The 15,383-nt window shown below is 36.0% G+C and overlaps 1 protein-coding gene across 1 annotated transcript in view; it reads right to left on the bottom strand.

Annotated features, from left to right (window-relative positions):
• Nucleotides 1-15,383, bottom strand: part of LRP1B (LDL receptor related protein 1B) — a 2,023,931-nt gene that overhangs the window by 648,995 nt on the left and 1,359,553 nt on the right. Inside the window, exon 32 of the mRNA XM_058301027.2 lies at nt 7,659-7,808. Coding sequence (XP_058157010.1) covers nt 7,659-7,808 — 150 coding nt within the window. The remainder of the gene's footprint in view (nt 1-7,658; nt 7,809-15,383) is intronic.

Genomic DNA, 15,383 nt, shown 5'->3' with positions numbered 1-15,383 from the left:
TATGGTAAAGTGGTTCATGGTGAACCAGTTTACATTGATAAAACTTTTTAGGTAAAAGATGCCATCTGAAAATCTGTGTTCTCTACCTTGGTAAATTATCAGAACTGCCTGGGTAGATTTTTTATTTCAATATAATTAAACTATTTTTAAAACCAAATGTTAAAAAATGTAAGAGCAGGAAACCAAACATCAACTAAAGCAATTCTTATTAACTCACAAGTCATTCTTTCAATCTTCTTTTGCTTCCTTTAGATATTTACTTAGAAGTCATTATCCTAGTAAGGCCTTCCTTGGCCATCCAATCTAAAATTTCATTCTCACCCGATACATTTCTTATCTTTTTTCCCTGCTTTAATTTTATTTGATTAATTATTTGGGGGCCTGAAGCTCTAAATACTTATCTATCATACTATATATTTTTCAATTTATCTTCCGTATTGTCTAGGTTAGCATGCAAGCTTGATAGTCGGGATTTTTGCCAGCATGTGTAGCAGTGCCCAGCATAGACTAGCCACTCAATAAATATTTGTTGAGTGAATGAAAGAATGAATGTTGATGGTTATTTTTGCCATTAGGTTATAAGCTCTATATTTGCATTTCTTTGTCAGTTAAAAGATGACAGTTAAGTCAGTTAAAAGATGGTTTTCACATTAGTAAATTCTTCATTTGTACATACCCTAAGAAGAATACAAAGCCAGGTCAAACAAAACAACAATGGGCATCATATACTTTATCCTCTATAACAGAGACATCTTCTCCTCTGCAAATTATGCCACCTCTTGGTGATTTTTTTCCCACCAAACCCCACCCCCTCTAATGGTACAGCTGAGTCTTGGCTGTCTTAAGCCTATCCTTTTCTCTCAGTATCTCAATGTCACCAAATGATAACTTTTTAAAATTATTTTTATTTTATTAAAGTTAATAGATCACAAGGAACATTACATTAAAAACATAAAAAAACAAAAAACAAAGGAGGATCCCATATATCACACTCCCCAGCCCCCACCTCATCATTTTTGTAAATTGCATTTTTTAAAGATATTTACATCACACAAAAAATTACATTAAAAAATAAAAGAGGTTCCTGTATATCTCCACCCCCCACCCCACTCCTCCCACACCAACAACCTCCCTAATCATTGTGGCACACTCATCGCACTCGGTGAAGACATTTTGGGGCACTGCTGCACTACATAGGTAATAGTTTACCCTGTAGTTCACAGTCTCCCCCAGTACATTCAGTGGGTTATGGCAGGATATATAATGTCCAGAATCTGACCTTGCAATATTGTTTAGGACAACTCAAAATCCCCAAAATGCCCCTACATCACATCTCTTCTTCCCTCTCCCTATCCTCAGCAACTACTGTGGCCACTTTCTCCACCTCAATGCTAAAATTTCTTCTATTACTAGTCACTATAGTTCTATAGTAGAATATGAGTAAGTCCACTCTAGTCCATACTCTATTCCTCCATCATGTGGACCCTGGGATGGTATGTCCACTCCCTCTCTAGATCAAGAGGGGGCTTAGAGTCCACATGGATGATGGATGCAATTCCTCTGCTTGCGTTGTAGGTGCTCTTGATTCCCTGGTGTGGTGGTTGACCGTCTTCACCTCCCTGTTAGCTGACCTGGGTAAGAGGAACAAACTAGAGAGTTGGAAGCATAAATGATTGTTAAACCAGAGGTGACAACAGTGCCTTCAGAGTTGATTGCAGTGTTCAGGATACAGTTGAGGTGGTGGGTTTTTGTTGTATGACTTTTATAGTTTTGGCCCAATAATTAGTCTATACTGTATGTTAACCTGCATTGTATTTATTTTTGTTTAATTTGATTACCTGTTAACATTTAACAGGGCAATGTTCCTTATGAAAAAAAAAAAATAAGTGTAGCTGAGAGGTAGTTCTATCTCAAGTGGGGATTTAGCTCACTCAGCTCGTCACAGTTCTGTTATTGGAATGCTTTTCAAATGTCTCCCGATACTGATGTCTAGACTCAGTACCTACTTATTTCACCTGACTCACTTTAGTCATTCACGCAATCTGACTGATCCCTTCAGGCATTAGAATTTGTAAATATCAGTTCATAAATGAAAAGGCTCTCTGTGGATATAGCGGTATATATATATTACTAATTGCTGTATAACAAATTGCTACATAACTTAGCATCTTAAAACAACAATAATGAATAAATATTATCTCAAACAGTTTTTGTGGATAGGGAACATGGGGGCAGCTCATGTGCCTGGTTCTGTTTTAGAATCTCTCTTGAGATTGCTCTAAAGTTGTGGACAAGGGCTGCAGCCAACTAAAGGCATCATTGGGGCTGGAGGTTCTGCTTCCAAGGTGACTTACTCACGTGACTGGGGACTGGACGTCTTAGTTCCTCTCTATGTGCACCTCTCCATATGATTGCTTGGGTGAACTCATGACATGTCAGCTGACTTTGTCCAGAATGAATGATCCAATAGAGAGGACTCCAAAATCACCCACCATCACTTCCTCTTTATTTTATTCTTTAGATGAGAGAAGCTCATCTTCAAGAGGAGGGAAATTAAGCTCCACCTCTTGAAAGGAGAATTATCAAAGCATTTGTGAAAGAATCTTTGTCTTGGGAAGTTGGACTCGTTGGAATGATTAAATAGTTGCTTTATTTTAATCTAGGAATTTCTTGGTGCTTTCTGCTTTAATTAATTTTAAGATTTCAAAAGCTCTTTTCATTTTTTTTATGTGTACACTAGTCTGAGTCTGGGGGAACCCAGTGTTTACAATTTATAAAGTTTGAGGTTTAAATATTTTTGGAAAATTTCCAAAGAGATATTTATGTCTGTTTTAGGAAAACCATTCTTAAACTTTAGTGAAAAGCAAATGTGCCACTGCCTGTGTAGTCTCTCTGAGGAGCCAGCATACATTCTTACCCTGGTCACCTTCCTAGCACAATTATTTCACTTTCTGGATATATAATTTTAGAATTACTATAGGCACATTTATTCTCAAACATTTGTGACTGCAATCACCAGTAATCTTATGGGTAATAGTGAGGATCTTCTGCTTAATTTTTTTTTGTACTGACTTTTTATATGGCCATAACATTCTGCCCCAGCAGGAAGGAGTTCATGGCCCTTTTCCCCATGCCCAAAGAGAAATAGTGCCGATTCTAAATGAAGGCTGAGGAGCCTAAGCAGAAAGGTAAGTTCAGAGCCTCAGTCAAGGAACTTTGTAAATAGAAATTCCTCACCTGCTTCTCTTTGGAGATGTCTTTTAAATTATAAACCACAGAACTGCTGGACTATTTTGATATATGAATTTAATCTTTCCCCTAGAGGCATTAAGAAATTCTGTTATATTTACTTTTATTTTCAGGGTTATTCAAATTATAGTGGCAGACAGGGGCACATAACCATAAGCATTTACTTATTAAAAGAATTTCAATTTATGCTAGGTTGGGCTACCATGCAGAGCTGATGACATATTAGATTCACAGTGCTGACACAACGCAACCATTATGATTTCCCTCAAACTTTCCCTATTCAATTTTAGTAGTGAACAAAACTAATTGACTCTATTTTTTGCTAAAATGGACTGTCTACCCCACTTCCTGAGATTGTATTAATTGCAGTGGGTTCTTTAATTTTGTATTAATTTCCTACACAGAGTGGGGCAAGCAGCAATCATATTAGTAGAAACAAACCTTTTTAAAGCCTTCAAGTTTTCTGTGTGGCAATGAATTTTATAATATAGAGATTCACTAAAAAGTCAATGACTTTTCTTGAAATGCTTTGATACATTTTTAACATGTTTCCTCTAATTTATTGAGTTCCTTGGTAATGTTGTTTGCTTGTTTAGGTTGATTTCTTAAAATATATTCGAATTCAATTCTCAAAAGCATGATGTTGGTAATGATTTGGGATTGTTGCAGCTTACCTAACAACATCCAAAACTTAAACTCTGCTTATTTATATTCAGTTGGCTTAAAAAATGTTCAAGTACTTATGAAACAAAATTTTCTCATGAATTTGTCAGGACCGAGAAATATAAAGTCATCTTTTTTTTTTCCTTATTGCCTTATGGGACCATTGTAAATAGATTCCTACTCTAAATTAACCTACTTGTCAGTTGCAATCCTTTTGTTTTATATATATATAAGTTTCCTAACTGCTAAAACAAATACCATACAATGGTTGGCTTAAGAACAGAAATTTATTGGTTCACAGTTTCAGAAACTAGAAAGCTTGCTTCCTCCGGGGGCTGGTATTTCTTTGAGGTTCCTTGAATTTTCTGTGTGCTGCCGTGCACATGGAGGCATCTTCTCCTTTCTCTTCCAAATTACTTTGACTTCTAGCTTCTGCCTGCTCCTGTGACTTCTCTCTCTGTGGCCTTCTCGTTACCGCCTCCAGTAATAGCATTAAGATCCATCTTGAGTCAGTTTGGAGTGCTTTAACTGAAGTAACCTCATCAAAAGGTTGTATTACAATGTAGTTATACCCATAAGAATGGATTAAGATTAAGAACATATTTTCTGGGGCACGTAATCTCAAGCACCACACTAATATATATAATATATATTTATATATATACATTAATATATATGTATTAATTTTCAGACACACACAATGAGAAGAATGCTCTAGGAAGAGCACAGGTATTTAAGTATGAAAAGGGAGCACACAGATAAATCTCAGGTATTGGTTCTTCTGAGGGCTACAGAGACCCACAGGTTCTATGGTCATGGCAGATGGAGTTCGGTGCCTTGTCAGTTGGCCCAACTTTGGAGTTTCTGTTTCTGTGTGATGGAGCTGGACTCAGATGTGATCATTGTCCACAAGCCTCTCCTGTTACTGTAGTTGGTACTGGGGTTTAATGTATACCCAGGGGACCTGAATCTCTGGACTGACCATGTGATAGCCAGGCCCTGAGCCTCAATAGACTTGCAACTCCTACACTCTGGTTTATTGGATTTTCTCCACTCAGCTACCATGGAGGTGAAGAAGGTCAACCTCCACACCAGGGAGCCAAGAGTGCCTACAACTGAAAGCAGGAGAATTGCCTCCAGCATCCATGTAGAATCTAAGCCCCCTCTTGATATAGATGTGGAGTGGACACAACCATTCTAAGGTTCACAGGATGGAGGAATAGAGTATGAATTAGAGTGGACTTACTGATATTCTATTCATGAACTATTGTGATTAGTAATCGAAGAAAATGTGGTAGGGACTGGGAGAAAGAGATGTGATGTGGGGGCATTTTCGGGTGTTGGAGTTGTCCCGGGTGGTGCTGCGGGGACAGTTATTGGACATTGTATGTCCTCCCATGGCCCACTGGGTGGACTGTGGGAGAGTGTGGGCTATGGTGTGGACCATTGACCATGAGGTGCAGCGGTGCTCAGAGATGTATTCACCAAATGCAATGGATGTCTCGTGATGATGGAGGAGGGTGTTGTTATGGGGGGAGGAATGGGTTGAGGGGGATGGGGGGTATATTTTTTTAATGTAACATTAAAAAAAAACAAATAAAGACAAAAGAAAAAGAAAAAAGAGGGGGAGCACAATTTAAAAACAAAACTATGCAATTTGAAAAACAAGATAATTTTTTTTCTTTTACAAATTTAAATTCTTCATCTGGAGAAAAACTATTTTAAAAATATTAATTTTATGTAACAATTTTGAGAAAAAATATGGGTGAAAGCAATAGCTAAAGGATGGCAATTTAGAGACAAAAACCCATAGCAAAGAAGTCACTGAAACATCTGAAGCTGTATCATGTCACATATTTGGAAATGCTCAATTAGGTAAAACTACAGTGCTTAAGGATCATATTAAGTGAAAACAGATCCCAAATTGTCTGACATTAGTATAAAACTCCATTTTTCATGAAATACATTCACATTCATTTTCATGTGCTTCTCACAACCTTGTGACATAGGCAGATATATTTACTATCTGTGTTTCTCAGCTACAAAAACAGAACTACAGAGAGCTAATCTTAGTGTTTAATGATTGGTCAAAACAAGCTTTTTTTCTCTTTTTTTCTGACAGAAATGTAGTTTTTTTGAGACTAGGGTCCATGTTTATATTTGTATTAATACTTCTGAGACTAACACAGTATCTTGCACATAAAAGTCTTAAATATTTGTAAAATTGAACTGAATAAAAAAAATTCTTCTCATATCCTGGGCTCTCCTGTTTGAAATGATAATTTGTGATATCTCACCTCATACATTTTAAATCAGTTACTTTTAATCTAATTGGAAATTGCAGGTGATGAAAACACATTTTTTACTAGAAAATGAATTTTCAAATATTTCCCACTTAAGGATTCTTTCTTTTTAACTTCTTACATGTGTGATTACTAAAACCCTCATGTTAAATTTGGGAAATGATGAAAAATAATCAGAATTAGTATATTATATCATTAATATTATTATATTAATCATAATATTATTACATCATATATTTTATTAGACAATAGAATTAAAAGACCTAATTTATGCCCTATATAAATAAAATGCAAAACCTATGCTCAAATTGAATTTTCATGCTTTACTTTTAAAAAGGTCATCTCACTACATCACGATATTTAGGATTGCAAATATGAAATCTTCTTTCTGACTTTCTGTAACCAAATGTAACTACTAAGAATGAACGTGGACTGTCTAGTCCTCACCTTGCTGACCTACCCAAGATCTCTGTTTAGAGCAAGTCGTTCACTGAGTAAATGTGCACCAAAGAAAGCACTAACATCTTTATGGTATCCACTCTTTAATCATTTTTAAAATTCAAAGTATTCTTTTCATTAATTTTTAAAAATTTATTTGAACAAATCAATTTTATTGATACATATTAAAGCATACAATTCATCCAAAGTGTGCAATCAATGGTATGCTGTATAATTACATAATTGTGCATTCATCACTTCAATCTTTATTAGAGCATTTTCATTATTTCAATAATAATAAACAAAAACCAGACAAGTAAGTTCTTCACCTCTCAATCTCTCTATGCTTCCCCTGCCATATTCAAAGTATTCTTTTAAACTAAAAAATCACATTTGAAAAATTAGCATCTAATAGGCAGTTGATTATTTGTTCTTTGGAAAGTCATATCTCCCTACTAACTTCCTAATCACCTTACTTTGCCTGGCACGTTTTATAGCCAGAAGACTGTGGAAAGGAATGAAAATGAAGCTCAAATCAGTAAAATCTCTACTTTATTCATAAAAATGGGAAAGAACTATTTGTGAGAGAGTAATTTCAACCATTGATTAAATGTGCCCTATTGCCTTGTCTCCAGAATTATCTATATGACTTAAACTATCCTGTGTAAGCAGAGATAAGCCAGATTTTTACTTTAATGAGACAAATACCCAAGGCTTTATATTTCACAACACTGCAGTAGAACACAGAAAATAATCATAAAATAATACAAGTCACAGTAAGTCAAGAATTAGTAACAGTAAAGTTAGTATTGCTGACAGCACTAAGTCCCTGATCTGGACAATCTTACAAGTCTGTTTGCAAAAATAATAATAAGAGGAAAAACCCTCATAGTTATGTGCTTCTAGTGTTAATGGAGCAGTAACTTTCCTAAGCTTTTAACCAGTCATAATTAATCAACCTCCAATCAATAGGAAGCATCCAGCAAAAAGAACAATTGCACTTACCCATAATGGTTAGAGCTGTAGCTTTTGTTAATTCTTCTTTCATTGACTCTATTACTTCTAAATTACCACCATCCAGGTTGCATCTATTTATGGTTCCATTTCCTGAACTGATCCAATAAAGCTTGTTTTCCACATAGTCTATCGATAGACCTGTAATTAAATTATACAACTTTAAACATAATGATAGCTACTTACATTGTAATATTAACCTAGCACTACTAGATTTGAGTGGGAAAAAATTAACTTGCAAGTTCAGATTTTGTCCTAAAAAAATAAGATCTGGCTAACAGGGAAATATATATATCTCTTTTTTAGTATAATAAACTTTACTTTAAAAGAAGTTTTAGATTACAGAAAAGTTACTTCAAAACTATAGGGGATTCCCATACCTGTCCCCCTCCCCCTCTCACATTTTCCCCTATTAATAGCACCATACATTAGTGTGGTACATTTGTTATAATTGACGAACAAATATTGAAGCTTTGCTACTGACCAATATGGTTTACTCTTTGAACCATACAATATTATTATTTTGACAAAATGCATAATGGCCTGTATCCGTCATTGCAATATCATGCAGAACAATTACAATGCCCTAAAAATGCCCGATGTCCACCTATTCTTCCCTCCCTCTCCCCTCAGAACCGCTGGTAACCACTATCTTTACATCAATTTTTACAAGTTGTTCCGTTACTACAATATTAAGAAGTCTACTTTGGACCATGGTTGCCCTCCCCCTTATGTTTGTTCAATCCTCAGTCTTGAGGATTTGGGGATGGTGATGCCCACTCTGCTTCTGAGTGAGAGGGGCTTAGATCTTAAGGGGAAGATGGAAGGAACTGTTTTGCTGGCAATTGTTTACACTCTTTGTTTTTTGGTATGGAAAATTTTAACTGATATATACAACATACTTTTACAATTATTTCTATTAATTATCATAATCTAAAATACTATCTAGAGTAGTTAAGTAATCTAAAGTCTCAACGGATAAGTGAAAATTCAGGAATTTTCTTAAAATTCCTCTTTGTCTAAATTGAGTGTCCTCTTCATTATACCATTTTGCTGCAAATAATTTTAATTTGGAATGGTTCCTTCGGAATATTAATTTCACTGTTGAAATTTATAATTCCTCCTCTTTTTCAGTAAAATTTACTTTAGGCAGGTATAGAGTGAACATTTGTGATTTCAACTCTTTTCAAATAAATCCAGAGGTCCAAGACTCTTAACAATTAGTAATTTCACTAGTACAAATGGAATTGGACATATTCACGTGCTGGCGTTGAGAGATAAGCTATTCAGCAAACAAGTGAACACGACCAAAGGCTTATGACCTTCAACCCCACATAACACAGTTTGTCACTATGAGGTTAGGCTTTATTGTATTTTAGGCACAATTTCATATATATTACAGTGCTGTTCATGGTTTCCAAAAGTCTCAGGTCATGTATATTTTGATTGCCAAGTTATCTCAGTACACACCTATTTTATCAGTATGCTTATCAGGCTCAATGTACCCATTAAAACTATCACTCCGTGGCTTCATGTTGGCCTTCTGTGACCTAGAGCTTCTTGTGGCAGTGTACATGTGGAGAGATGCTTAGACATGCAATGAAATAAACCATTACTTGTATCTCACTCAGAGAATAGTCTCTCTCTCTCTCTCTCTCTCTCTCTCATTCCACATATATATGTATAGAGAGAGATTATGAAAAGATATTTAAGATTAAAAAAGAAAAAAGAAATTACTGGAGAGACTTTCATGAGTTCAAGTGTACTGAGAGAGGGTCAAGCATAGTCCAAATAACTCCCAGCTAGAGATAATTTCAGGCAAGACTGATTTATCACATCAGTTTTAAGTAGAAATAACCCAAAAAGTCTACATGACATACCATGTATTTACTAATATTGGTATTTTTGCTAAAAGTATGGAAAGTTCACCAAAAAACATAATGTGTAAAATCAGACATTGCAGGGATACAGTTTTCAGGTTTTTCAAGAACCACAGTGGGTGATTGGATTTAATTACTGCACACAAATAATCTAATAAAAATCTGTCACCCTGAATGTACACTTTGGATAGAATGTACAAGGCATGGGACTGTATAACACAGTTAACCATGTGGTAGAAGATGGACTGTGGTTAACAGTACAGATATGAAAGTGTTCTCTCATGAACTCTAACAAATGTGCAATGCTAATACATATTGTTAATAATAGGGGCATATGGAAAAATTTACCAAGTGTATACTATGGACTATAGTTAGTGGTTATTCTGATCATATTCTTTCATAATCTGTAACACATGTTTCACAACAACATAAGGTGTTGGTAGAGGGATAATGTGGGAATTCTACACATTATGCATGATTAGTTTGTAAGCTCACAACTACTCTAATTTAAAAAATGAAAGGAAAAATCTGTCACAGCTATATTCTATGGTGTATTCTTTTAGGGGAAAAAGTCATACAAAATCCCTTTTATTTTTCCCCTGAGAAAAAGTTTAGTACTTCCTTATACTTACAGGTACTTCCCAAGCCACCTCCGTGCATATTTTCTAGTATAAATTCTAGTTTCTGTCACTTAATTTTCAGAAGTTGTTCCCATTTTACCTTCTGCATAGTTGGTGGTATAAACCACATAATTTAATCAGCAATGAAGAATAATTTTACTACTGATTTATGATATAAAATATAACATTTCTCTTGCCCAATTTCCAACAATAATTGAATTATATTTTTGGAAAATCTCTTTTAAAATATGTACTTGTTTCAGTTTCCTGGGCTGCTTGTAAAAATACCATGATATGGGTTGGTTTTAAAAAAAGTGGGAATCTATTAGCTTAAGGTTTTGAGGCTAAAAGAAAGTCCAAATCAAGACTTCATTGAAGTGATGCTTTCTTCCCGAAGACTGTGGCATTCTGAGGCTGGCTGCTGGGATTCTAGGGGCTTAGCTTGCCACATGACAATGCACATGTCCTCTCCAGCCCCTCGATTCTTTTCCAGGTTTTGTTTGTTTCTGCTTCTTACTTCCTGTGGTGTTCTCCCTCTGTCTGAATTTTACTCTGTCTATAAAGGACTCCAGAAACTGATTTAAGACCCAGCCTGACTGAGGTGGGCCACACCTTTACTGAAGGAACCTCATCAAAATGTCCTATTTACAATGCATTTGCATCTACAGGAATGAATTAAAATTAAGAGCATGTTTTTTTTTTCTTTCTGGTGTACATACAACTTCAAATCACCACACTCCACCCTCTTGATTGCAAGAAGACATGGTCTTTCTATATGCAAAATACATCCATTCCATCATGATATGCCAAAACCCTTAAATCATTTCAGAAACAATGCTTAATACAGAGTTTCATCAAAATCATCAATGGGCATGGTCTGTCCTGGGGCACAATTTCCTTTTATCTGTTGACCTGTGAAATCTACAGAAGTTATCTGTTTCCGATATGAAATGACAGGCATAGGATCAACATTTCCATTCCCATAGGGAGAAATTGGAAGGAAAATAGGGGTCACCAGTCACAAAAATTCTAAAACACACAGGGCATACTCCATTAGATTTCAAGGTCTGAGAGCAATCTATGAATCTAAGTTTTGTTCTTCAGGTGGGGCTAATGAAGTGGCAGCCCCATGCCTTCTAAGTGCTGGCCCAGTGGCCATGTTCTCCCCAACTCTGAGGTGAAGGCTTCACCCTCTCCAAGCACGGGATAGTGGCCAGGCTCTCTGGATGCACTGTGGCACAGGTTCTAAACCACTCTGAGCACTGGAGTGGCAGTACTCTTCCTGAACAACGGAGTGGGAGGCTCGCGTTCTCCATGGGCTAGGGCAGACTCATTCTTTCCACACATATATATGGGCCTTCTCTCTTGACCCAAGAATATGTCTTCAGTCCAGACCTCAGCATCCATGGTTCTGCTCTGGAAGTGATTATTCCTTCATTGTGTCCCTTTTCTTTCCCTTTTAGTCTAGGCTGGCAGTAGTTCTGTTCATAAAAATTAAGTGAAAAAACACAAAAAAACTTGCTGGTTTTGCATGTTGTTCACAGCGGTACAAACAACCATCAGACAAAAGAAGTTTCCATAGATCCTTCCTGCTTAACTGCATTTCCAACCTTCATTTTTCCTGAAATGACTGACAGGTTCCATGTTTGTTTAAACCTTCGCATGGAGCACTCTTCTCTAGAGACTCACTTTCCCAGAAGCTCAGAATTTTCCAAATCATTGATTTCTGGTGACTTTATACCCAGGAGTTCAGTTCCCAACTTATCCCTTTCCTTCCACATTTTACTACAACTTGCAAAGCCAAGCCAACCTGCACTTTCACACTTAGCTTGGATATCTCTGAAGCTAAATATCTAAGTCATCACTTTCAAGTTCTGCCTTCCATCCATCAGAACTCAATTTTGCCAATTTCTCTGCCACTTTGAAACAAACATCACCTTTCTTCCAGTTTCCCTCTTTTCTCAATCACCAAACAATTCTTCCAGCGTCTACCCATTACAATTCCAAAGCCACTTCCACATTTTCGGTATTGGCAATTCTAGCACCCCACTCTCCTGGTACCAAAACCTGTTTTAGTTTCCTAGACTGCTCTAGCAAATATTAGGAGATGGGTTGACTTAAACAATAGAATTAGTTTACAGTCTTGAGGCTAAAAGAAAGTCCAAATCAAGGCATCACCAAGATGATGCTTTCTCCTTGAAGACTGTGGCATTCTGTGGCTGGCTGCTGGTGATTCTTGGTCCTTAGCTTGTCATGCACATGGCAGCCTCTCCTGGCCTCTCCATTCTTTTCCTAGTTCCCTTGATTTCAGCTTCTCACTCCCTGTGGCTTTTTCTCTCTGTCTTCTGACAAGTAATACGATTAAAGGTCATCCTGATTGAGGTGGGCTACACCTTCTTAACTGAAGTAAACTCATCAAAATGTCACACTTACAATGGGTTTACACCCACAAGAATGGATTAAATTTAAGAGCATGTTTTTCTGGGGTACATACAGTTTCAAACTAAGGCAGCAGTTTATTCACCCCTTCAGGTATTCTAAATTTTATCTCTCAATCAAGCCAAAACATCAGAGAACTATTTGCATTTTTTGCTGTGCAAAGATTTTCTTGTTGAATTGAGCTTTGGCATTATGCCCTTGACTTTGAATAGGAATGTTATAAGAAGCAGTCTTAGGAACCAACTGTCATACTTCCTAGGGATACAGTGTCTAAGAGTGGTATATCACACAGTACCCTCTTTATACAAGGGCTCATGGGAGAAATTTATTTCAGGATTCAGAGCCAACGAAATCCATACGTGGAAAGTATAAAATTGTAACTCATCATATTTCTCTCTTTTCTTTGGCTGCAAAGTAACTGAAGAGTTGTATTTGCAACTTATCTTCAGCAATTGTAAAGGAATTACATTTACACTACTAACTTTATTCCTGGCTTCATTTTACTAATCAATTATTCTCTCTCTTTGATTTTCAAAATCAAAACTTTTGTCTGGCCTTTTGTAGGGAATGCACTTAAGTTTCCTCAAGCCCCTTCTGGGGAAGGAATGAGTATATTGATATTGTATCTGCCTAACTACAAAATCAATGGAGTGCTGGATCTTGCTCAGACACCTAATATCCTGGAGTTTCCTGATACTAACTTATGTTGTGTAAAGCAGTTATTAAAGAAAGCAGGGAAATTACAGAGCTTGTGTCAGAGACACCCTGGAGCCTACTACTCAGCATCTTCACTTCAGGACCACGGGTGCTGGGGGGTTTTGAGCTGTTTATTATCTTGAGTATCTAGCCTGATACAGAGACAAAAGAAGAAAATTCATAAATATTGAAAAAAATGAATGATTTAATTAAATCTATTATGAAAATCATAAGTTGTCTTCAAAGAGTTCTGCCTAGAACAGGTATTTCAAAGAAAAAAGAAGTCATCATTTATATTGTAAAGCAGGTATGTAAGAAATAATTCATTTTTACCTATCCATTCTATTATATTGTAAAAATTCAGGCAATCCACTCATTATTTTTAGCCAAAGATATCCCTTAATGTATTATTTAATTTCAACATTTTTATTTAAACAGACCAAGCAGTTTTTTAATGGCCAAAATATAATTTGCCAAAATTGTGTAATTGCTCTCATAATAGAAATAATCTACACATTGATGTAAGAAACACTTATAAATATTTTTAAAAATATAATCTAAATGTATTTTTCATATATTACTTAAAATTTAAGTCCTTTAAGTCTTAAGCGTTCTTAAAATTAAGTTTGGAAAGTTCATTCTATATGTCTCGTTTCTCTCTTAAACATCTCAAAATTAAATACATTACTAAATGTGGAATTACAATAAAAACACAAATGTTCAAAAAGAAATTTTTATAATTAAACTATCTAGAGATAGTAATTTTAAATATTTTTCCATTACTTACCAAATCTCATTTCAAAATTCTCATCTATGACTGTACATTATAATTATCTAGAAAGTGATTAAGAAAACTGATGTCACCCCCAGAAATTGAGTTTAATTTGTCTGGGTGGGCCCCAGACATCAGAATGTTTAAAAAATCTAAAGTTATTTTAAAATACAAGGTTTAAGAAATTCCTTTTAAACATTGTATATTTTTAATAACATTTCAAATTTTTAACAAATAAGTTCAACCAGATCTTTTAAATTTTGCTGGAGAATGTGACTTGATGGTGAAGTCTCTGGAGACAGAGAAACACAAAAGTTTACTTGGTATAAGTGTTTGAATTTGGTGAATCCCCCAAAGAGATTATGTTATTGAACTAATCTATTGCTGTGGGTGTGAGGCCCTTTGATTGCATTAGATTTGTTAAGGACCTTAATTAGATCACCTTGTTAGATGGCTATTTATTTATGTATTTTGTTTTCAGAAGGTGGAGGGGATTGAACCCGGGACCCCATCCATGAGAAGCAGACACTCAAACCACTGAGCTACCTCTGTTCCTATTAGATAGCTCTAGATTGGACAATGTCTGTGAGGTATGACTGAGGTTAAGTCTCAGCCCTCTTGCAGGGCCTTACATGAATGGAGGTACAAAGGAAGAGACAGAAAAGGGAAATTGCCATTTTGACCTAGCCTTGTGAGAGAGGACTTGAGGACCACTGGCAGCCAAAGCTGAAGCACAAAGCCCCCAAGATGCAGGGCTCATGGAGTAGCTCAAGGCTGAAGAGATGAACCATATGCCTGATAGCCAACAGCTGAAATTGGGAGGAAAGCAGAGCAGCCAAGACTGAGAAAAAGGGCCTAGAGACAAGCCCTATACTTGCTTGCCCACAGTAAGCTCTAGAAGATGGTAGATTCTGGAGGGAGAAGGTAAGGACCTTGGCAGAGATCAGCTGCCATTTTGCTTAAGTGGTAGCTGACTTTGGTAGGAAACCATCTCTGATGATTCTTTGATTTGGGTATTTCATGGCCTCGAAACTGTAGGATTTTCCCCTAATAAAATTCCCATTATAAAAGCCAACCCATTTCTGGTACTTTGTATTGGAAACCCTGTGGCAAACTAAGACACATGGCAAAAGAGTCATGCTAGGATATTAAAATGTAGATGATTAACTTCAAGACTTTTAAACATGTATAATAAAGAACAATTAAATATTCTAAATATTTTCTTTGCTTTATAATGATAATTTCAGGCAGTAAAAAACAACATTCTGCTCCAACAATTATCCAAGTTGTAGGAACTGACCTAATTAAA

Source organism: Dasypus novemcinctus, chromosome 7, assembly GCF_030445035.2.
Source record: "Dasypus novemcinctus isolate mDasNov1 chromosome 7, mDasNov1.1.hap2, whole genome shotgun sequence".
Taxonomy (NCBI): domain Eukaryota; kingdom Metazoa; phylum Chordata; class Mammalia; order Cingulata; family Dasypodidae; genus Dasypus; species Dasypus novemcinctus.
This window is presented reverse-complemented; position numbering and strand designations above follow the sequence as displayed.